The sequence below is a fragment of the Natator depressus genome, chromosome 2, assembly GCF_965152275.1.
Source record: "Natator depressus isolate rNatDep1 chromosome 2, rNatDep2.hap1, whole genome shotgun sequence".
In the NCBI taxonomy this organism is placed as follows: domain Eukaryota; kingdom Metazoa; phylum Chordata; order Testudines; family Cheloniidae; genus Natator; species Natator depressus.
Genome location: NC_134235.1, coordinates 263257898 through 263282748, shown reverse-complemented (window position 1 = coordinate 263282748; position 24851 = coordinate 263257898). Strand labels below are relative to the sequence as shown.

Genomic DNA, 24851 nt, shown 5'->3' with positions numbered 1-24851 from the left:
TAATCAAAGATTTTCTGAACTTTTCTTTCCACATAAAATTTTGATATTTCAGACTTCTATCGCAAATTGGGAAAACAAATATTCCTTCCAGGCTCTCTGCACCAGAGACCTGATGAAATGTTGGAAGCTGCCAGGAGCAGAGGTCCAAGAAGGTGCTCAGCAGGCACTGAGGAGTGCAATAGGTAAAGGAAAGGGGGAAACAGCCAATCAGACCCTGGAACTGGTCTTCAGATGTGATGTCAATATTGATGACATCACACCTAGCCTCTACCTTGGACAGCCTATCACCTTATTAAAGACATGCTCAGAGCTCTCCCAGCAACCAGGTAACAAGAGACACCCACAACCCTGAATCAACGGCAAAAATTCACAGCCCCATCAAACTCCAAAGCCTTCTTTCAATGGAAAGAAACAGGCTGCTGACTCTCTCTAGGTTCTGAGGCTGGAGATTTAAAATGTATCAGAGTGAGTCAAAGTTCCCACGCTCTCAGCACTAAGGGCATGGTGGCAACTGTAGCTCTGTCATACAGCTGCTGGTAGCTGTCTAGGGAAACATGCTGGGAGAAGTGACTTTTTAAGTCCTGCCTTCTCTCAGATCTGTGGAGCAGCTGAGGACCAAGCAGGCTGAGGGTCTCCTGGTGACAGGGAAGTAAACACTGCTCTGTAGGGTTGCTTGCATTTTGTAGAATCATAGGACTGGAAGGGACCTCGAGAGGTCATCTAGTCCAGTCTCCTGCCCTCATGGCACGACTAAGTATTATCTAGACCTTTCCTCACAGGTGTTTGTATTCCAGTGCTTAGCCGCTCTGACAGTTAGGAAGTTTTTTCTAATGTCCAACCTAAACCACCCTTGCTGCAATTTAAGCCCATTGCTTCTTGTCCCATCCTTGTAGCAACCTTTTATGTACTTGAAAACTGCTGTCATATCCCTTCTCGGTCTTCTCTTTTCCAGACTAAACAAACCAATTTTTTTCAATCTTCCCTCATAGGTTATATTTTCTAGACCTTTCATCAGTTTTGTTGCTCTTCTCTGGACCTTCTCCAATCCAATTTGTCCACATCTTTCCTGAAATGTGGCACCCAGAACTGGACACAATACTCCAGTTGAGGCCTAGTCAGCATGGAGTAGAGCAGAATTGCTTCCCGTGTCTTGCTTACAACACTACTGCTAATACATCCCAGAATAACTATTCTCTGGGAACGGTTTTCCAACCAGTTTTGCACCCACCGTACAGTAGCTCCAGCTAAGTTGCAGTTGCCTACTTTGTTTATGAGAAGGTCATGCGAGACAGTATCATAAGCCTAACTAAAGTCTAGATATACCACATCTACTGCTTCCCCCCATCCACAAGGCTTGTTACCCTGTCAAAGAAAGCTATCAGGTTGGTTTGACATGATTTCTTCCTGACAAATCCATGCTGACTGTTACTTATCTTATTTTCTTCTAGATGTTTGCAAATTGATTCCTTAATTATTTGCTCCATTATCTTTCCGGGTACAAAAGTTTTCAGATTTATTTTACAAGACCTATTTTCCATAAAATCATGTTGACTGACATTAATGATATTCCTATTCTTCAACTATTGAATCCTGTGTCATTTTTTCCCATTATTTTGACCAGGATTGAGGTCAGGCTAACTAGCTTAGAGTTACCCAGGTCATTACACTTTCACTTTTGAATATTGGAAAAACAATAACATTAGTACTCTTCAAGTCTCCTGGGATTTCCTTGTTTTTTTCCCCAAAAAATTGTTAAAATTTAGCATTGGTAGGCTAGAGATCTCCTTAGCCAATTTTTTAGGACTCTTGAGTATTAGTTATCCAGGACTGCTTATAGGCTGAAAATTACTTCATCCTCGTTATGTGATACAAGTACACCTTCCTGTTTCTTTGCAACTACTGAACAGAAATACTGAACAGTTTCTGCATCATCATTAACCATTTTACTCATTGCTAGGAAAAGAGATGGCTAAGGGGAGATATGACTGAGGTCTATAAAATCATGATGGTGTAGAGAAAGTAGATAAAGAAGTGTTGTTTACTACTTCTCATAACACAAGAATTAAGGGTAACCAAAAGAAATTAATAGGCAGCAGGTTTAAAACAAATAAAAGGAAGTTCTTCTTCACATAATGCACAGTCAACCTGTAGAACTCCTTGCCAGAGGATATTGTGAAGGCCAAGACCATAACAGGATCAAAAAAGAGCTAGATAAGTTCATGGAGGATAGATCCATCAATGGTTATTAGCCAGGTTAATGTGGGCCTGGCAGGCCAATTAACCCAGTCAGCTGCCCCTGGAGGGTCCTCCAGCAGCAATTAAGGATAAGACCCAGCTGGGAGAGGGGCTGGGTGTTTGCTATAAAGGCAGGGAGTGGGGGACAGAAGGGGCTGGCCTCTCCTGGGCCGCAAGGCTTGGTGCTGGCAGATGGAGAATTTTCTGACCCCCAAATGGAGGAACTCTAGAAACTGAAGAAGAGTTGATTAGAGAGGGGAAATGGATACAAAGTAGGGGAGAAAAGAAAAGAATAGAAGCAGATGAAGTTGGTGTCAGGAAAAAAAGCTAAGCTGAGGAAGGAAATTATCTAACATGTTACAATTGTAAGATCTGTAGCCAAAGAAATAAGCTTAGGTGATGTTAACCCGGTGAAAGTAGCTGACTGCTAAAAAAAGCATAGGGGATATTATAAGAACTAGCAGGTTGGAAGATGGTCATCTCTAAGCTGAATGTGAAAACAAAAAGCAACGTGAAACTGCTTAAAGTAAAACTCAAGGGAAAGTTAAAATAAGTTACCAACTACCCCTGGACGATTGAGATACAAAAGGAGCACTTAAAGACGATAAGGTCATTGTGGAGAAACTAAATGAATTCTTTGCTTCAGTCTTCATGGCTGAGGATGTTAGGAAGATTCCCAAACCTGAGCCGTCTTTTGTAGGTGACAAATCTGAGGAATTGTCACAGATTGAAGTGTCACTAGAGGAGGTGTTGGAATTAATTGAGAAACTTAACTGTAACAAGTCACTGGGACCAGATGGCATTCACCCAAGAGTTCTGAAAGAACTCAAATGTGAAATTGCGGAACTATTAACTATGGTTTGTAACCTGTCCTTTAAATCAGCTTCTGTACCTAATGACTGGAAGATAGCTAATGTAACACCAATATTTAAAAAGGGCTCTAGACTTGATTCCGGCAATTATAGACTGGTAAGTCTAACGTCAGTACTGGGCAAATTAGTTGAAACAACAGTAAAAAATAAAATTGTCAGACACATAGAAGAACATAAATTGTTGGGCAAAAGTCAACATGGTTTCTGTAAAGGGAAATTCATGTCTTACTAATCTATTAGATTTCAGAGTAACAGCCATGTTAGTCTGTATTTGCAAAAAGAAAAGGAGGACTTGTGGCACCTTAGAGACTAACCAATTTATTTGAGCATAAGCTTTCGTGAGCTACAGCTCACTTCATCGGATGCAGTAAGCTGTAGCTCACGAAAGCTTAAGCTCAAATAAATTGGTTAGTCTCTAAGGTGCCACAAGTACTCCTAATCTATTAGAGTTCTTTGAAGGGGTCAACAAACATGTGGACAAAGGGGATCCACTGGACACAGTGTACTTAGATTTCCAGAAAGCTTTTGACAAGGTCCCCCACCAAAGGCTCTTATGTAAATTAAGTTGTCATGGGATAAGAGGGAAGATCCTTTCATGGATTGAGAACTGGTTAAAAGACAGGGAACAAAGGATAGGAATAAATGGTAAATTTCAGAATGGAGAGGGATAACTAGTGGTGTTCCCCAAGGGTCAGTCCTAGGACTAATCCTATTCAACTTATTCATAAATGATCTGGAGAAAGGGATAAACAGTGAGGTGGCAAAGTTTGCAGATGATACTAAACTGCTCAAGATAGTTAAGACCAAAGCAGACTGTGAAGCACTTCAAAAAGATCTCACAAAACTAAGTGATTGGGCAACAAAATGGCAAATGAAATTTAATGTGGATAAATGTAAAGTAACGCACATTGGAAAAAATAACCCCAACTATACATGGGGGCACTGTTCCCTCTAAGCTGTGCGCACGCACACAGATCCTAAACCCCACGCACACGGCAAAACACTGCACGCACAAAAATTTGCACAGAAGAAATTTTTTGCGCACACGGCCTGTCAAAAAAGCGGGAACATTGCATGGGGGCTAATTTAGCTACAACTAATCAGGAAAAAGGTCTTGGAGTCATCGTGGATAGTTCTCTGAAGACGTCCACGCAGTGTGCAGCAGCAATGAAAAAAGCAAACAGGATGTTAGGAATCATTAAGAAAGAGATAGAGAATGAGACAGAGAATATCTTATTGCCTTTATATAAATCCATGGTGCACCCACATCTTGAATACTGCGTACAGATGTGGTCTCCTCATCTCAAAAAGGATATACTGGCATTAGAAAAGGTTCAGAGAACGGGTCCCATATGAGGAGAGATTAAAGAGGCTAGGACTTTTCAGCTTGGAAAAGAGGAGACTAAGGGGGGATATGATAGAGGTCTATAAAATCATGAGTGGTGTGGAGAAAGTGAATAAGGAAAAGTTATTTACTTGTTCCCATAATGTAAGAACTAGGGGCCACCAAATGAAATTAATGGGCAGCGGGTTTAAAACAAATAAAAGGAAGTTCTTCTTCACACAGTGCACAGTCAACCTGTGGAACTCCTTGCCCGAGGAGGTTGTGAAGGTTAGGACTATAACAGGGTTTAAAAGAGAACTGGATAAATTCATGGAGGTTGAGTCCATTAATGGCTATTAGCCAGGATGGGTAAGTGTGACGGGGCGAGGCTCATCCCTGTGGCGCCTCCTGCTGGTTGTCCAGGGGATTAGCTCTTCCAGCCTCTGGAGTGCCCCCTGCAGGCCAGTGTCTTGCCCATCGCTGGCCCCCGTGTCCCTCCCAGACCCCAGTGCCCTTTTACCTGGGATGCTGCACCCTGGCTACCCCCACTGTCTGCCTCAGGGTCTCCCCTTCCTGGAGAACCCCCCAACCCACTATCCCTACCTTGCCTCAATCTATGGGCTACTGCTAGTCATCATCAAACTCCTGCTCCCTGGGGCGGGCTGCAGTGTAAGAGCCAGTCATCACAGGCAAGGGGTTTTTTGGCCTGCTGCCCTTGCCTACCCTGGGCTATCCCCTGCAACCCCACTACCTCTCTGGGCCCTGGATCAGGCCCTGCGGCCAGGGGATTGTCAGCTTGGAGCCTCCCTGCTCCTCTGGCCCTTCCCCAGCCCTGCTTCAGTCTCACTATCCTTTTTGCAGGTAGCCAGGCCCTGCTCCCTCCAAGACTGGAAAGAGCCTTCTGAGCTCCTGGCTACCCTGGCCTTTATAGAGCCAGCTGGGTCTGTTTGGGGCGTGGCCCCCAGTTGAGGCTGCCTCCCAATCAGCCCAGCTTCTCTCCCTCAGCCCTCCAGCCCTCTCCCCAGGGCTGGCTCCAACCCTGTCAGGGCGGGAGTGGGGGACTACCCTGCTACAGTAAGGAATGGCATCCCTAGCCTCTGTTTGTCAGAGGGTGGAGATGGATGGCAGGAGACAGATCACTAGATCATTACCTGTTAGGTTCACTCCCTCTGGGGCACCTGGCATTGGCCACTGTCAGTAGACAGGATACTGGGCTGGGTGGACCTTTGGTCTGACTCAGTATGGCCATTCTTATGTTCTTAAATACAGGGGTAATATATGGAGTGCCATTAGAGCTGACCACGGATGAGATAGCTAAAAGCATAGGAGAAGATAAAATGGTAGTCAGTAAGCAACTAATTAGCAAAGGAGGAGGAGAAAACAAGCCATCAACAGCTGGACTGATTATATTTAAGGGTGGGACTCCACCTTAGAAAGTAATACTAGGGTTTCAGATATTCGGAACCAAGCCACATATCCCTCACCCCTCAGGTGTTACAAGTTCCAATGGTTTAGGCACGTAGCAGCTGTTTCTAAAGGGAAAACAGGATATGGTAAATATGGGAGAAATCGTTCCAATGAAAATTGTACAGAAGGGACAGAGGTCAAATGCCGGAACTGGTGGTAATCACAGGCTGGCATATAGAGGGTGTATTGCAGCAGGCAAGCTAAAACGGTACAAACGACAAAAAACGTTACCAACATATCTCCTGTGGAAGCTGTAAGGAGCCTCTCAAATGTCAGTGGAGAGGGAAGAGACAGTCAGCACAGGAAAAGAAGAACTGCAGACACAGCCTCATTGTATACAGAACATGATGAGCACTGTGGAAGGAATAGGTGATGACATACTAGTAACGAAAAATAAAGGTTTATTGCATTGATGAGAGAAGTGATAAAATGTCCACCACAAACTAGGGGGGAAAAAACAGAAAAAAATATTTTTTTCCAAAGGCAGCAGAGAAACACTTGTATATTAGCAACTCGTCAGTGAACCACCTGCATGCAATTCTGAATGAAGTTTATGGTGAAACACGTAACGTGCACAGTCTGATAGCACATAGCCAAGAACTAAAAGAAAACATCCTTGAAATAAAAACAAACAAGTTGTCATATGTATCTAGGACACATGGACGGTTGAAAATCTTACTCTTAGAGTTCCAGGGTATGTTGCCTTTAGGCAAGACCAAAAACTAGGAAGAGGAGGAGGTGTTTGTACTTTCATAAGGGAAAGATTAAACTATATAGCAGTAGGTAATGAAGAAGTAAGGCTAGAAAATAATGCTCTTGAGATCCCAAAGCAGATTTTCTATATATACAGGATTTATAATATCTATGTGGGAAATTAGAAAGTTCAGAGCTACAAGAAATGGTGAAAAATGCTAAAAGACCAGACATTATATGTGGTGAGTTAAATAGTCTTAATAAACTGTGGAGAAGTAAAACAGCTGATAAAAGTGGTGCATGCTTAGAAAAGTTCATTGCTGAAAACAATCTAGATGGTTTAAGTGATGGCACCCCACTAGGTTTAAGGCAGCAGATGGTAGTTTTTCCTAGAAATTATAACAGCGGATCACACCTGGATCGATTGGTCTTCAGCTGTCGTTAAGACTGCACCGATCACAACACGTCTGCCATTCTTCTCGCACTCTTGCCTTTCTTCTCCATGTTGGTCTGAAACGTTTAACGATGTCATCTTCCCATCTTTTTGGGGGCTGGCAGGGTGGTCTTTTCTGTTCTCGTGGGTACCACTCAGCAATGATTGCTGTCCATCTATTGTCCGTGAACCGTGCCGTGTGGGCCGCCCATTGCATCTTGTTATCATAGAATCATAGAATCTCAGGGTTGGAAGGGACCTCAGGAGGTCATCTAGTCCAACCCCCTGCTCAAAGCAGGACCAATCCCCAATCAAATCATCCCAGCCAGGGCTTTGTCAAGCCTGACCTTAAAAACTTCCAAGGAAGGAAATTCTACCACCTCCCTAGGTAACGCATTCCAGTGTTTCACCACCCTCCTAGTGAAAAAGATTTTCCTAATATCCAACCTAAACCTCCCCCACTGCAACTTGAGACCATTACTCCTTGTCCTGTCCTCTTCTACCACTGAGAATAGTCTAGAACCATCCTCTCTGGAACCACCTCTCAGGTAGTTGAAAGCAGCTATCAAATCCCCCCTCATTCTTCTCTTCTGCACACTAAACAATCCCAGTTCCCTCAGCCTCTCCTCATAAGTCATGTGTTCCAGACCCCTAATCATTTTTGTTGCCCTTCGCTGGACTCTCTCCAATTTATCCACGTCCTTCTTGTAGTGTGGGGCCCAAAACTGGACACAGTACTCCAGATGAGGCCTCACCAATGTTGAATAGAGGGGAATGATCACGTCCCTCGATCTGCTCGCTAAGCCCCTACTTATACATCCCAAAATGCCATTGGCCTTCTTGGCAACAAGGGCACACTGCTGACTCATATCCAGCTTCTCGTCCACTGTAACCCCTAGGTCCTTTTCTGCAGAACTGCTGCCTAGCCATTCGGTCCCTAGTCTGTAGCTGTGCATTGGGTTCTTCCGTCCTAAGTGCAGGACCCTGCACTTATCCTTATTGAACCTCATCAGGTTTCTTTTGGCCCAATCCTCCAATTTGTCTAGGTCCCTCTGTATCCTATCCCTGCCCTCCAGCGTATCTACCACTCTTCCCAGTTTAGTATCATCCGCAAATTTGCTGAGAGTGCAATCCACACCATCCTCCAGATCATTTATGAAGATATTGAACAAAACCGGCCCCAGGACCGACCCCTGGGGCACTCCACTTGACACCGGCTGCCAACTAGACATGGAGCCATTGATCACTACCCGTTGAGCCCGACAATCTAGCCAACTTTCTACCCACCTTATAGTGCATTCATCCAGCCCATACTTCCTTAACTTGCTGACAACAATACTGTGGGAGACCATGTCAAAAGCTTTGCTAAAGTCAAGAAACAATACATCCACTGCTTTCCCTTCATCCACAGAATCAGTAATCTCATCATAGAAGGCGATTAGATTAGTCAGGCATGACCTACCCTTGGTGAATCCATGCTGACTGTTCCTGATCACTTTCCTCTCATGTAAGTGCTTCAGGATTGATTCCTTGAGGACCTGCTCCATGATTTTCCCAGGGACTGAGGTGAGGCTGACTGGCCTGTAGTTCCCAGGATCCTCCTTCTTCCCTTTTTTAAAGATTGGCACTGCATTAGCCTTTTTCCAGTCATCTGGGACTTCCCCCATTCGCCACGAGTTTTCAAAGATAATGGCCAATGGCTCTGCAATCACATCCGCCAACTCCTTTAGCACTCTCGGATGCAGTGCATCCGGCCCCATGGACTTGTGCACGTCCAGCTTTTCTAAATAGTCCCTAACCACCTCTTTCTCCACAGAGGGCTGGCCATCTACTCCCCATGTTGTGATGCCCAGCGCAGCAGTCTGGGAGCTGTCCTTGTTAGTGAAGACAGAGGCAAAAAAAGCATTGAGCACATTAGCTTTTTCCACATCCTCTGTCACTAGGTTGCATCCCTCATTCAGTAAGGGGCCCACACTTTCCTTGGCTTTCTTCTTGTTGCCAACATACCTGAAGAAACCCTTCTTGTTACTCTTGACATCTCTTGCTAGCTGCAGCTCCAGCTGCGATTTGGCCCTCCTGATTTCATTCCTACATGCCCAAGCAATATTTTTATACTCTTGCCTGGTCATATGTCCAACCTTCCACTTGTAAGCTTCTTTTTTGTGTTTAAGATCCGCTAGGATTTCACCGTTAAGCCAAGCTGGTCGCCTGCCATATTTACTATTCTTTCGACTCATCGGGATGGTTTGTCCCTGTAACCTCAACAGGGATTCCTTGAAATACAGCCAGCTCTCTACAGCTACATACAGCAGTTATGTCTGCTTTCCACGACAATATCTTTCACACCGCTGCGTTCTCTGATTGTTTCATTTGGAATGCGATCCAGAAGGGAGATTCACAACGTAGCTCATTCCATTGCCCTTTCAGCTACTGACAACTGCTGTTCTTCTCTCTTCATCAGTGACCACGTTTCACTGCCATATAACATGGCTGGCAGCACTGCTGAATTGAAAATATTTGCGCGTGTGATCTTGTCGATTTTTCTTTTGAAGACGTCCTTGATGAAATTACCCTGTAAGGTATTCACCATCCTGATCTGACAGAGGTGATTCTTTTTATTGTTACTTCTTTTTTACTTTTTACTTCTATTAAAATCCTTCTTTTCATAAACTGATTGCTTTTTCATTGTTCTTAAGATCCAAGGGTTTGGGTCTGCGGTCACCTATGCAAATTGGTGAGGATTTTTACCAAACCTTCCCCAGGAAGTGGGGTGCAAGGGTTGGGAGGATTTTGGGGGGAAAGATGTGTCCAAACCACGTTTCCCAGTAAACCTAGATAAAATTTGGTGGTGGCAGTGGAAATCCAAGGGTAAAATAATTTTGTACCTTGGGGAAGTTTTAACCTAAGCTGGTAAAAGTAAGCTTAGGAGGTTTTCATGCAGGTCCCCACATCTGTACCCTAGCATTCAGAGTGGGGAAGGAACCTTGACAGGGTGGAATGAGGGCAGGTGGGGGCGGAGCAGGGGTGGGAGGAGGCAAGGCGGGGCAGGGACTTGGGGAAGGGGTGGAATGAGGGCGGGTGGGGGCGGAGCAGGGGTGGGAAGAGACAAGGCAGGAGCGGGACCTGGGGTGGAGGGGGAGTCAAGCACTCACCAGCCTGAGAGGAAGTCGACGCCTATGGCTACCATAGTGTCCCACTGCTTCCCTGTAGCTTCGTTAGAATACTCTGGGAGTGGTAAGAAGCCGGTGCCTAGACACTTTGAAAATCCCTCTAGGTGCCTGTCTGCATCTTTAGTCACCTACATACCTTCAAAAGTCTGGCCACAAATGCCTAAGTCATTTTATTGTAATGGCACTTAGCCATCTAAGTCACGCAGGCCTCACAATGCTGAGTGGTGCAATGCCAAAACACCCTGTAAATCTGCCCACAGGTGACCCTGGAGCATAAACCCCTGAGCAGAGGCACAAAGAGGAGAAAAGTGAGCTGAGGGGAATACTGGGCGCGAGGGAAAACAAGAGAGCCAGCAGAGGGTGGAGGCAGCCAGCAAACATAGTCCCTTGTGCAGGTTGGGTGGATGGGGGGTGAGTGGCAGAATCTTATTTATGCTCACTGTGTTATCATTGATACGCCCTGTCTTGAACGTGGCCATAGAATAATAGAAATGTGGGGCTGGAAGGAATCTCGAGAGGTCATAGGTTTGCCACCTTTCTAATAGCTGGTGAGCAGACCCGGTAGGCTCTGCCCCTCTCCACCTCTTCCTCGAGGCCCAACCTCCTTCTCCACCTCTTCCCCCCAAGGCCCAGCCCCTCCTCTGCCTCTTCCCCCCAACATTAAAAAATACCAGACATCTGCGCTTGTCAAAGGCATCTGGACACACAAGCCAAACCCGGACTGTCTGGGTGGAAACCAAACGGGTGGCAAGGCAACTGTAAGAGGTTATCATGTCTATACCCCCACACTGCAGCAGGATCAAGCCTAGACCATCTGTGATGGGTGTACCAGGCCCTTTGAGACCCCCTGCTGGAGGCCTCATGGTCCTACCACACCCTGTCCCAGGAAAGGAGCAGTGAAGGTGGGTCCTCCTGGCCTGCCTAGAAAGGCTACTTTCCTGCAGCCTATCAGAGCCCAGCAGGCTCAGTTAAAAGGAGCAGCTGGGCCTGAACAGGTCAGTTCCTGGCTGGGACCAGAAGGGATAAGACAGAGGGAGTCTCAACATAAGAACAGCCAGACTGGGTCAGACCAATGGTCCATCTAGCCCAGTGTCCTGTCTGCTGACAGTGGCCAATGCCAGGTGACCCAAAGGGAATGAGCAGAACAAGGAATCATCAAGTGATCTATCCCCTGTTGCTCATTCCCAGCTTCTGGCAAACCGAGGCTAGGGACACCATCCCTGCCCATCCTGGCTAATAGCCATTGATGGACCTATCCTCCATGAATTTATCTAGTTCCCGTTTGAACCCTGTTATAGTCTTGGCCTTCACAACATCCTCTGGCAAGGAGTTCCACAGGCTGATAATGCGTTGTGTGTGTTTCGCAGGCAAGAAGGCATGGGAGAAACTGTGCACAAACAGGGAAGAGACAGAGAACCCAAGGACCGTAACCCTAAGGCAGTGGTTCCCAAACTTTTTATGTTGATTCCCCCCCTTACCTGCAATGTAATCACCTGCATCACCGCAGGAGCTGGGGCAAAGTCTCAGGGGCCAAGGCCAGGGCCGGAGCTGTAGCTGGGTCCGCAGCCAGGAGTGGAGCTGTGGCCGGGGCCAGGAGCCATGGCCAGAAGCCAGGAATAGAAGCTGTGGCGGGAATAGGGTTGGGGCCGGGCCATGGTTGGGCTGCAGTCAAGGTCGGGAGCCAGGAGCCGAAGGCGGGGCCTTGTTGGGGGTTGGGCTGGGGCCAGAGCCAGAGCCAGAGCCAGCGGAGCTGGGGCCTGAGCGGGACTGGGTGGTGCTCCATCTCTGCTCCCATGGGGGCTGGTCTGGGCCCCATCACACACCCACAAACGTTCCTCTGTGCCCCCTTAGGGGGTGCATCCCACAGTTTGGGACCACTGCCCTAAGATAGCAGGTGAAGATGATGGGACAGCCCCGGGAATGCAGTCCCAGCAGCTAGTAAAGGAAGCAGCATGTGGCAGTTATTAGTAATGTCTCTGGGTTGGGACCCGGAGTAGTGGGCAGGCCTGGGTTCCCCAACAGCCTCTGGCAAAGTGGCCAAAGCCCTGAGCAGGGGGAAAGTTTTGTTTTGGAGCACAAGCAAATGGCTGTAATTAAACAGGCCCAGAGATGGTACTGAAAACCCTGAAGAGGCCCAACCATTAGGTGGACTTTGTTACCCCAGAAGGGAACTGAACTTGAAGGAGTGAGCGGGCTGGAGAGCTGGGGCAATGGGAACCTATAAAGCAAAGAGTCTCCAGGGAGAAAGGCCTGGGGCACTGCTCTGTACCAGGGCAGGCGCAGACTTAAATCTAGCTCCGAAGTCCCTGAGGACTGAGCCCAGAGAGAGTAACAAGGGCACAGGCACAGTAACAAGGCCCTGTTGGACCTTTTACCCTTCAATGTGTTTAGACTGCGTGTGACTCTGCCAGAGGGCTGAGCCACTGGAGACCCAGCCGACAAGTGCAGCCGCCGACAGTGCGCACTGCGAGGAGAGAGAGAGAGAGGCAATGCAGGTTAGCACCCAGTGACAGGAGGCGCTCGTGAGAGGTGAATGTGTAACACCGACAGACCCTGGTCGTCGTGAGGCGGGATTGAACCTGGGGCATCTACTGCAGGAGCTAAAAGCCAACTGGCGCTTAGCTGAGACTGTAGAGCAGTCTCATTTGATCTCTAGCTCTAAGTGGTCTCAGTGCCACTAGATGGGACAGAACACCACCCCCAGGAGGTGTGTGGGTTACAAGTGAACACTGCTACACCATCATCTGTTACCCACACAAATTCTGCCACTCACACACTCTAGGGGCACCCAACTTTGCGCGTTTCTAGGGCTCAGGGCATAACTTACTGCGGGTTTGCAAGACCTTTTACCAGTGAAAGAACCTTACACAGTAATATCCTTACTCTATTTATTAACAATTACCAAGCAAGCAGAATACATACGCTACGCACATAATGCCATGCTCACCAATCCTGATCATGCAGGGGGACTTTCCCTGTTGGCCAGGGGAGGTCAGTCTCGTCTGGGTTCTGGTTGCTGCACATCAAGGTCGTGCAGAGGATTCTTGCCAGCTCTGGTCTTAGGCCGTATGTTGAGGGGTGAATTCTTCTTCCAGGTCATTTCTTCTTATTATTCGTCTGTTTCTTCCTTTCCCCTTGCTGGTCTTCTTCTTGGACCCCAGTTTATACAGTGAAACTTGAGTCCTGTTTAGCTGTACCGTAACCAATTACTTCTACTACTACCATTGGACAATGACTTCTAACACAAACACATCCCCTTCCTGCATATACAATAGCTGACTTTTGTTCAGTGAATATATTAAACATACATCTTTGGAATCCTTTGTCTTTATCATGGAAACATTCATCTCTTTCTTATAGCTTTTGATCCTCACACACATATCCCACATTTTCGTGGGCCCGACACTGAAACATGTCAATGGTTTTCCATTGTTGGTTTTCTTTATATGCCCAGGAATGATGAGCAGTGGAATACATAACCACATGTTTTGTTAGCTGGCTTCCCATAGGTACCACTGGATATATATCAATAGTGGGCTGGGCTGTACGGTTACTACATATGCTTGTAGAACCAACTGATCTTTATTTAGGGTAAAATTTACCCATTTCTGCCACGCCATTAGTTGTCTCTCCCCTTCTGTGACATTTTCCCACAACTTTTTTATTTCCAAAGGCAAATTTCCTTGCTTGTCTTCCTGGATTATTTGAATGACCAATTGCTGACTTATTTCCTGGGCCTGTGTACAGGCTCATGCTAGAGACACATTTTCGTGTCTTGATTCCATAGTCCTCGCTAACAATAACAAATCCTTTTCACCTTGCTGTTGCCACACTGGCAGTATTCTGGAAAATAATTGCTGCCCCGTTCCTACCTTCGATAAGGATGCACTGATGGGCTCTCTCAATTCTTGTATTTCAGCTGTAACCTAACGTAGGTTGTTTGCCATTACTTCTATGTTAGTAGCATCCGGTATTCCAACTCCTAATCCAGTTCCACCCAAAACAGTCTCTAATACACCCCTTGGGGTTCTTTTCTTTATGGATTTTTCAGTGTACCATCATTTTAACCATGTTGCCCACTCTTTATGGAGTGTTTGTACATATGGGGCGCATTGAGGTATGACATTGGACACATTTAATCCATAAAGTCCAGCTCAATTTGCTTTAGAGATCATATTGGCGATATAACAACTTGTTCTTTATGATCCATTTTTACCATATGCAGTCTGTTTAATGGATGCCTTCTTGATTTTTGCATATCAGACTCTGTGGCAATTATTTTAAAATTTAATTTTACCCAGAGGCTTTGCAATATATATATTCACCTAGTTGGGCAGGGATATTATGAAAATTAATCAAACACTGATATTGTACATTCACTGCCCTATGTTTTTAAATCCATTCTGGGGGTCCCAGTTCTCCGATGTCCCGGATATCCACCTGCCAGGGTGAGTTGGTGCAGTTTCCTGATATTTGCAATTGTTGCCCTGAGGGAATAGTCAGTGTGCTTGGCCTTGATTCCCAGATCTAAAGCAAATGAGGCTCATTAAGCCCGATTAACATCTTAATGTTAATATCCCCTCCTGGCTGCCTAAGCGGATTGACACCTTCTTGTTTCTGTGTGAGCTTAAGGCAGGCAATATTATATATTGTGGCTTTTGGTCCTGTACAATTTCATAGAATCATAGAACTTGAAAGGACCTCAAGAGGTCATCAAGTCCAGTCCCCTGCATTCATGGCAGGACCTGTCCCATCTAGACCATCCCTGACAGGTGTCTGTCTAACCTGCTCTTAAAAATCTCCAATTATGGAGATTCCACAACCTCCCTGGGCAATTTATTCCAGTGCTAAACCACCCTGACAGTTAAGAAGTTTTTCCTAATGTCCAACCTAAACCTCCCTTGCTGCAATTTAAGCACATTGCTTCTTGTCCTATCCTCAGAGGTTAAGGAGAACAATTTTTCTTCCTCCTCCTTGTAACAACCTTTTAGGTACTTGTAAATGGTTAACGTGTCCCCTCTCTGTCTTCTCTTTTCCAGACTAAACAAATCCAATTCTTTCAATCTTCCCTCATAGGTCATTTTTTCCAGATCCCTAATCATCCTTGCTGCTCTTCTCTGGACTCTCTCCAATTTGTCCACATCTTTCCTGAAATATGGCTCCGAGAACTGGACACAATACTCCAGTTGAGGCCTAATCAGTGTGGAGTAGAGCGGAAGAATTACTTCTCGTGTCTTGCTTACAACACTCCCACTAATACATCCCAGAATGATGTTTGCTTTTTTTGCAACAGTGTTACTCTGTTGACTCATATTTAGCTTGTGATCCACTGTGACCCCCAGATCCCTTTCCTCGGTACTCCTTCCAAGGCAGTCATTTTCCATTTTGTGTGTGTGCATCTGATTGTTCCTTTCTAAGTGGAGTACTTTGCATTTGTCCTTATTGAATTTCATCCTATTTACCGCAGACCATTTCTCCAGTTTGTCCAGATCATTTTGAATTTTAGTCCTATCCTCCAAAACATTTGCAACACCCCCCAGCTTGGTATCGTCCGCAAACTTTAGAAATGTACTCTCTATGCCATTATCCTCTTGTAACACATCGTTGATTCTCTTTTCTGCCACCTGAATATTCCTGCTCCTAATCCTCATAGCACAATCATCTGTGAATAGAGTGACACCTACCCCATGTAGCCTTTTATTAGATTTAAAATAAATTTTGTAATGTGGTGTGGGTTTGGCTCTGGTGGCTACATTTTCAAATCTAACAGCGTGAAAGTCACTTCAGTTACTTGCTTCAAATTTAGAGTCTCTAGGAGCACATAAAGACCAAAGGTACTCATAGAATCTTAGAATATTAGGGTTCGAAGAGAACTCAGGAGGTCATCTAGTCCAACCCCCTGCTCAAAGCAGGACCAACGCCAACTAAATCATCCCAGCCAGGGCTTTGTAAAGCTGGGCCTTAAAATCCTCTCAGGATGGAGATTCCACCACCTCCCTAGGTAACCCATTCCAGTGCTTCACCACCCTCCTAGGGAAATAGTGTTTCCTAATATCCAACCTGGACCTCCCCCACTGCAACTTGAGACCGTTGCTTTTTGTTCTGTCATCTGCCACCACTGAGAACAGTCTAGCTCCATCCTCTTTGGAACCCCCTTTCAGGTAGTTGAAGGCTTCTATTAAATCCCCTCTCACTCTTCTCTTCTGCAAGATAAATAACCCCAATTCCCTCAGCCTCTCCTCATAAGTCATGTGCCACAGCCCCCTAATCATTTTCATTCCCCTCCACTGGACTCTCTCCAATTTGTCCACATCCCTTCTGTAGTGGGGGGACCAAAACTGGACACAATATTGCAGGTGTGGCCTCACCAGTGCCGAATAGTGACCACATATACATTCATAGAATCATAGAATATCAGGGTTGGAAGGGACCCCAGAAGGTCATCCAGTCCAACCCCCTGCTCGAAGCAGGACCAATTCCCAGTTAAATCATCCCAGCCAGGGCTTTGTCAAGCCTGACCTTAAAAACCTCTAAGGAAGGAGATTCTACCACCTCCCTAGGTAACGCATTCCAGTGTTTCACCACCCTCTTAGTGAAAAAGTTATTCCTAATATCCAATCTAAACCTCCCCCATTGCAACTTGAGACCATTACTCCTCGTTCTGTCATCTGCTACCATTGAGAACAGTCTAGAGCCATCCTCTTTGGAACCCCCTTTCAGGTAGTTGAAAGCAGCTATCAAATCCCGCCTCATTCTTCTCTTCTGCAGACTAAACAATCCCAGCTCCCTCAGCCTCTCCTCATAAGTCATGTGCTCTAGACCCCTAATCATTTTTGTTGCCCTTCGCTGGACTTTCTCCAATTTATCCACATCCTTCTTGTAGTGTGGGGCCCAAAACTGGACACAGTACTCCAGATGAGGCCTCACCAGTGTCGAATAGAGGGGAACGATCACGTCCCTCGATCTGCTCGCTATGCCCCTACTTATACATCCCAAAATGCCATTGGCCTTCTTGGCAACAAGGGCACACTGCTGACTCATATCCAGCTTCTCGTCCACTGTCACCCCTAGGTCCTTTTCCGCAGAACTGCTGCCTAGCCATTCGGTCCCTAGTATGTAGCGGTGCATTGGGTTCTTCCGTCCTAAGTGTAGGACCCTGCACTTATCCTTATTGAACCTCATCAGATTTCTTTTGGCCCAATCCCAAGGTACAAAATTATTTTACCCTTGGATTTCCACTTCCACCACCAAACTTTATCTGGGTTTACTGGGAAATGTGGTTTGGACACGTCTTTCCCCCCAAAATTCTCCCAACCCTTGCACCCCACTTCCTGGGGAAGGTTTGGTAAAAATCCTCACCAATTTACATAGTTGACCACAGACCCAAACCCTTGGATCTTAGTACAATGAAAAAGCATTCAGTTTCCTTACAAGAAGACTTTTAATAGAAGTAAAAAAGAATCATCTCTGTAAAATCAGGATGGTGAATACCTTACAGGGTAACTGGATTCAAAACATAGAGAATCCCTCTAGGCAAAACCTTAAGTTACAAAAAAGACACACAGACAGGGATAGTCATTCTATTCAGCACAGCTCTTCTCTCAGCCATCTAAAGAAATCATAATCTAACACATACCTAGCTAGATTACTTACTAAGTTCCAAAACTCCATTCCTGTTCTGTCCCCGGCAAAAGCATCATACAGACAGACACAGACCCTTTGTTTTTCTCCCTCCTCCCAGCTTTTGAAAATATCTTGTCTCCTCATTGGTCATTTTGGTCAGGTGCCAGCGAGGTTACCTTTACCTTCTTAACCCTTTACAGGTGAGAGGATTTTTCCTCTGGCCAGGAGGGATTTTAAAGGGGTTTTACCCTTCCCTTTATTTTTATGACACACCCCTTCCCCACCTCCCCGCCCTTCCTCCTCCCACCCCTACTCCGCCCCCACCCTGCCCTCATTCTACCCCTTCCCCAAGTCCCTGCCCCACCTCTTCCCACCCCTGCTCCGCCCCCACCCTCATTCCTCCCTGTAGCCAGGTGATCACCCCACTCCGGCTACTCTAGCAGAGGGCTGCAGCAGTGAAAGCAGCTGAATGTGTAGCAGCCACAGCTGTGGCTGGGTCAATTAGGGCCCAACTGGCCCTTATAAAAGGGCTGTGAGCCAGGCGCTTAGGAAGTCTCTCTCCAGGCTGGGAGGGAGCAGGGCTTGGCTGCCTGAAGGGGCAAGGGCAAGGGCAAGGGCAAGGGCAAGGGCAAGGGCAAGGGCAAGGGCAAGGGCAAGGGCAAGGGCAAGGGCAAGGGCAAGGGCAAGGGCAAGGGCAAGGGCAAGGGCAAGGGCAGCTCAGCTCAGCTCAGCTCAGGCCTGGCGATCTCCCAGGCTGCAGGCCCGAAGGGAGGCCTAAGGAGGGTACTGGGGGTTAGGCAAAGGCAGCTGGTCCGAACCCCCCTTGCCTATGATGATTGGCTCTTACCCTGCAGTCTGCCCCAGGGAGCGGGGGCTCGTTGCTGACTGGCAGTAGCTGCAGACTGAGGAAAGGTGGGATTAGAGGGTTGGGGGTTCCCCAGGAAGGGGAGACCCAGAGGCAGAGTGTGGAGGTTGCCAGGGAGCAGCACCCCAGGAAAAAGGGCACCAGGGTCTGGGAGGGACACGGGGCCAGCGGACACCGGCCTGCAGAGAGCGCTCCGAAGGCAAGTGAGCTAATTCCCAGACAGCCATCAGGAGGCGCTGCTGGGTGAGTCGGCGCACCACTACACACCCCTTCCCCAAGTCCCTGCCCTGCCTCTTCCCACCCCTGCTCCGCCCCCACCCACCCTCATTCCACCCCTTTCCCAAGTCCCTGCCCCACCTCTTCCCTCCCTCCTACCCCGAGCGCACCGCATCCCCACTCCTCCCCATCCCTCCCGGAGCATCCTGAGCACCGCCAAACAGTGGGGAGGAAGTGCTGGGATGGAGGGGGATGAGTTGGTCAGCAGGGCCGCCAGTAAGCCGCCAGCATGCGAGCTGGGGGGAGGGGAGCTTGGCTGCTGGTGGGTGCTAAACACCCACTAATTTTTCCTCACGGGTGCTCCAGGTGTACGCACAACCCCAATGGACAGAGCTAGTCAGAAGATTCTGGGCTTGTGCACAGGAGGTGGACATACTACACTGGGGTCTGTGTGGACAAATACTCAAAGAAGAATTCTCCTTGAGCCACCCAAAGAGGACTTTATGACTCTGTGAACTCCCACAAACGTGTCCAGGGGCTGTAGTAGAAGGGAGAATCCCTTCACTCATTTATAAAGGAAAGCAAATATTAATTTTAACTATAAGGGGGCAATCACTGCTCTACAACAAATTATATCTGAGTTAATGTGTCCAAAAATTCAGCATTAAGCTTAGATTGTGTCTACACTGGCAAGTTGCAGCCAGTAAATCAGCTCCCAGCTCTGTAACTCCCGACCTGTCCACATTGGCAAGGCACTTCATGCGCACTAACTCCACAGTTGCTGCGCTCTAGGTAATCCGCCTCAACAAGGGGCGTAGAGCTTTCTGCACCGTGGCTACAGCGCTGGGGCGTCAGTGTAGACTATGTGTTACATTACTGCGCTGTGACTGGCCTCCAGAAACATCCCAGAATCCCTTGAAGTCAAGTGGCCTCTCTGGTCATTGTTTTGAACTCCGCTGCAGGCGTGTGGATATCCCCTTTCAAAGCTCCGTTTCTGACAGCCGGCATGCTTACCTGCTCCGGGACACAAAGCAAACCATTCCTGTGGAATGCTCCTGCTGCAGAGGCAGGTGTCCATCCGTGCGTGTGTGTGTGGGGGGAGGGCTGATGTTGGAGTTTCCTCCTTCCCCCGCTGCTGTCTGACGCTACAAGACAGCGTGCTGACATGCTCTCTGCCCCCCAAAACACTGTCTGTCCCCCCACATACACACAGCACACTCCCTGTCACACTCTCCGCCTCCCCACTTCATTTGAAAAGCAGCTGGCAGTCTCGTAGGGGGCCCTAGAGCAATGGGATTGGGAAACCTGCATCATGTGACGCTGTGCCTGCCCCACAAGGCATTGCAAACCCTTCCCTAAGCACCCTGTCGCCACTTGCACGCTGGGATAGCTACCCACAATGCCCTGCTCTCTGTGGCGTTGCAAGAGCTGCTCATGTGGCCGTGCTCCACAGTCACAAGGAGCACAGTGTGAACACCCAACAGCGCTTTCCCTGCAGCGCTCTGTGAGCAGCGCAGTAACCGCAGCACTGCACACCTGCCAGTGTAGACGTCGCCGCAGTAGAGTCCTCACGTTCGAAACCCCCAAGTGCTGCCATACGGTTAAATACAAATAAGAGAATTTATTTTCATAGCATCATTCATAATTCATGGAAATCATCACATTTCACAGCAAATCAAAAGCTAAACAGGAAAATATAGGAGAACTAATTACATGATTACAGGCAGGCTATATCCATGGGTAAATGTGGGAGCACTGTGGGAGTTACACAGCAGTTAGAACTGGTTGAATATTTTAAAAACATTTAGTCACAAAGAGTTTAGCGAATAGACGTACTGAATTGAATGTAAAAAAATATTTGCACATTGTGAAGGTTTCACGAATTTCCAGATTATTGGTCTGAAAATTGACATCATGGATCATTTGTTATCTTCTTGTTTACAAAATTTCCCCCCAGAAGCAGAAACAATATCATGTGACTTGGGTGGTCAGTCACAACTTACAAATACCGAATACTGACTAGTCTGAATGAACTGCTTGCGAACAACCAATGAGCTGAGAACTGTTCATCCAAACTGATCAGTGAATACTTATGAATGGTTATTTTAATGAACAGATTCTGATGTTTGTAAATGATTCCTGAACAGAAATATGGTCTACATTTACCACCATATTGACAGCAATATTAGTCACAATTAATATAACACATCAACCCCAGCTTATTCCAACTCTTAGTCCAGAAGAGATCTAAGAGCTGTAACCAGAGTCTTCAATGGAAGCAACACACGTTGTTAATAAAGACCAAATGCTCAGAGCTTCATTTACTCATAGTTTGTATGCATTAGCTGTAGGGTATGACAGTACAAAGCTGACTAAGAAGCTGATACAACTGTAAACTTCTGTGAAGAAGAAAAGAGGAGGTGAAAGTGTTACAAAGCACAAACTCCATTCATCATAGTGGCAAAGTGGCAAGAGAAGGAGAAATTATAGTAAGTCAATCATTTAGGAAACCAGCCTTTGATTTCTGAAAATACAGAAGAGAATGCTTCTAAAATAGCTTCTATCAGAGTAACATCCTCAGCAGCTCTTTCCCTGAGTTCACGTAGCTGTTCCTGGTATTGAGTATTTATTTTCTCTAAAGCTTTTTTCTGTTCTTGTCTCTGGGTGTCTCTCTCTTTTTTCCAACAGTTTTCATTATGTAAGACTCCTTTCTTAAATTTCTCATCTATTTTCTTAATTTTTTCATCATACCAAGATTTCACTTCTCTTATATTTTTTTCCCTCTCTTCCTGATAGTATTTTCTCTGCTTCTCGATTTTTTCTTGAAGTTTCTTCTGAGCATATTCATACATCTCATTAGTATAATGTGAGCCTCCATTCTGTTGCACCATCTTATCAGTCATTGCAATCAGCTCTGAAATCTGGTCTTCCTTCTCCTTTCCTTCTGCTTTGTTGTTAAAAGCGCAGCATCGATTCTTGCACTTTTGCATCAACTTCTCAAGATCTTTGTCACCCAAATCTTTTAAATATTTTTCTAAAGTCGTGTCACCTAAGTCATCTTTTCTGGTGAACAAGAAGATCATGTACTGCACAGCTCTTTCCCCAAAAATGTCTTGTATTCTTTTAATTGTATTTTTCTCTTCTTCAGTGAAACGACTCAGCTGCATCACCAGAACTATAGCATGGGGTCCTGGGGCGGAGACTAGGACACAACGCCCTATTTCTTTCATAGTTTCTTTTAAAGGAATTTTTGTGTCAAAAAGACCAGGAGTATCAATGACCGCAATGTCCCTGCCGTTCCAAGCCCTGCTCTCCTTCTTACATGTCGCTGTTACTGATTGTGCTGTGATTTTAGACACAAACAGATTCTCCCGGAGGATGGAGTTTCCTGTTGCACTTTTCCCACATCCAGTTTTACCAACAAGAACAATCCGTAGTTCGGATGTCTCAGTGCACGGGCTGGCAGTTCTTGGGCCTGGAAGAAGTAAGTTTGACAATGTTATTGTAAAGATAATAAAGTAACAATGGGTGTGTTTGGGGATTTCCCTTTCTGTAATTATACCTATTGTAAGGCCTTAGCTAATCGGTGTGGAAACATTTTGCATGTTGGAGCGGAGCAGCAAAGTGGGTGGTTAGCACTGACAGCCTGTCACCTTTGGAGGCCTCAGTTCAGATTTGAGTGAGTTCTAAGCACCCAGCAGGCTTTGGGCTGGAGGGGGCAGCACAGGGATCAGGTGTTGTTTCTGGGAGGGATGCTGATCTGGATCCTTACTGTTCTGTTTTGGAATCACTCTCCATGGTGCGGTGTTGCCACCAGGTCTCATTAGCTCCCTGTCCAGCCTCTACTACACAGAGAGGAGCCGCAGTCACCAGGAGCCAGCCCAGCAATGTGGGAGCAGCAGAAAGAGCCCGGGGCAGGCTATAGAACGGGCTCCCTAGTTGGCAGAAGATGCCCAAGGAGTTTAACTTGGACCTGACTTCCCAGAGAAGTGGAGCATGCCCAGCTCCCCCTGACTTCAGCTGGAGTTTTGGGTGCTCAGCAGCTCTGCAAATCAGTCCCTGCTTTATTTTTTTTGGGCGATGAGGTAAAAAGAGAAAGGAAGGAGACTAGGGAGAGAAAGAATGGAATACAAAAAAGAGGAAAAAGGGAATGGGACAAATAATTGGGAGAGATGGATGAAAGGGGAAAAGAGTGGAGCCTGGGGAGCAGGAGAAGGAAAACAGGAGTGAGGAGGGAAAACAGTGAAGGAAAAGAGAGGAGGACAGGAAGAAAACACTGTAGGAGAGGTACAGACAGTAGAAGTAGATGGAGAGCATGCACCATGCCCACGATAGCAGCTCTTGTCACTCTCAGTTAGGGGAGCTGATGAACACATCCAGGGGAATAAATGCACCAGAGCTGCATTGCCCGGCTTTAGAGCCAAATCCCACTTTCTCCGTGACATGGAGCCCTTAGGACCTCCATGGGTAGCCGGTCTGCACAGCAGCAGAGGAGCAATGGGATCCCAGAGAGGAGCCCTCTCTCGGCAATGGCCACAGCATCCCCCGGCTCTTCCCCTCGCATGGAGTTTGCCTGGCACTCAGCTGGGAGGGGGTTACACCAGGGGAAATGGAGCCTTCCCAACTGTTTCAGCCAGTGAGGCCGTTCATCAGCTGGGTAACAGCCCAGGACACCGAATGGACGAGCAGCCCAGGGAAAGCCGCTCTGGCTGACAGGTGGTAAGTGGAGCTGCCAGCTGGGGAGGGTGGGCCTGGCAGGGTGAAGAACAGCCACCAAGGGCAACTGGCCTGGGAGATGGAGAAAATGGCCCTTTGTGATTTCACTAAAACTCCCCTTCCGGGTCCCCTCTCCCTGTGGTGCTGGGCTGCACTGGGTCATCAGTAACTGCCCTGGCCCCTGCATGGGGGAGAAATGGGGGTAGGATTGGTGGAAGGCTCATTGGAGGAAGGGAGCTAAGTTGCATGGGAGCAGCTGGCCTGCCCACAAGTGACACCCTCACTCTTGATCTGGAGGAGCTTCAGAACCTGTGTCCACATCGGCATGACTGTCCTCAGACCAGTTAGGCGGGTGCAGGGATGGGGTATGCCACAGACACAGACCATCCTTCCAACCCCGCCCAGGAAGCCAAGATTGTCTGTGGAGCTGGTCTAACTCACACACCTCCTGGGGGTGGTGTTCTGTCCCATCTAGTGGCCCTGAGACCACTTAGAGAGAGAGAAAATGAGTCTGCTCTCCAGCCTTAGCTAAGAGCCAACTGGCTTTTAGCTCTTGCGGTAGAGGCTCATACACTAAACTTCAGAGGTCCCCAGTTCGATCCTGCCTATTGACAACTGGGGTCTGTCAGCGTTACACCGGCAGTGCAGCCTGGGAAAAGTTCCCTGTTTGCAAAATCTGGAGAAATGCTGGGAGGGGGTATGGGGAATTTGGTTTTTTTTCAAGGCAGTTGTGGGACTTACTGCAGCCCCCAAAGGGGTGGGATTGAGAGAGAGAAAACCTTTAGCCCAGAACAGCTCTGTTGGGTGGGAGTGTGAACTGTCAGTTCCGGTGTAAGGACGGCTCTTCAGTGAACCACTTTTGGTGTTGTCCTGGACCATAGAAAACAATTTCCCACGTCACAAAACCACTGCAAGATTTGCCTTGGTTGCCAGACCATGTCTACACGACAGTTTACGTTGACATAACATTTGTCACTCAGAGGTGTGAATAAGTCACCCCCCCCCGAGCAATGTAAGTTACCCTGACCTAGGCACTGGTGTAGACGGCGAGATATTGGTGGGAGAAGCACAGCTACCGCAAGGCTGGAGTAAGTAAGTCGACAGGAGAGCTCTCGGCACTAGCAGCGCCATGGAGGCGCAGCTGCACCAATGCAGCTGGGCCGCCGTGAGCTCCGTAGTGGACCCATAGCCTGGGTCTTTGCTCAGGAGAGAACCGGGACTGACATACCAGGGTCTA

At 47.2% G+C, this 24851-nt stretch overlaps 1 protein-coding gene across 1 annotated transcript; it reads right to left on the bottom strand.

Moving 5' to 3' along the window:
- Positions 1–21396: 21396 nt before the first annotated feature.
- On the bottom strand, positions 21397–23941 carry LOC141981963 (GTPase IMAP family member 7-like). The gene is made up of 2 exons (XM_074943577.1): positions 23899–23941; positions 21397–22448 (listed from the first exon to the last, which is right to left on the bottom strand). Exons 1-2 carry the CDS (start codon positions 23939–23941, stop codon positions 21397–21399), a joined length of 1095 nt encoding a protein of 364 aa, XP_074799678.1.
- Between the last annotated feature and the right edge of the window lie 910 nt (positions 23942–24851).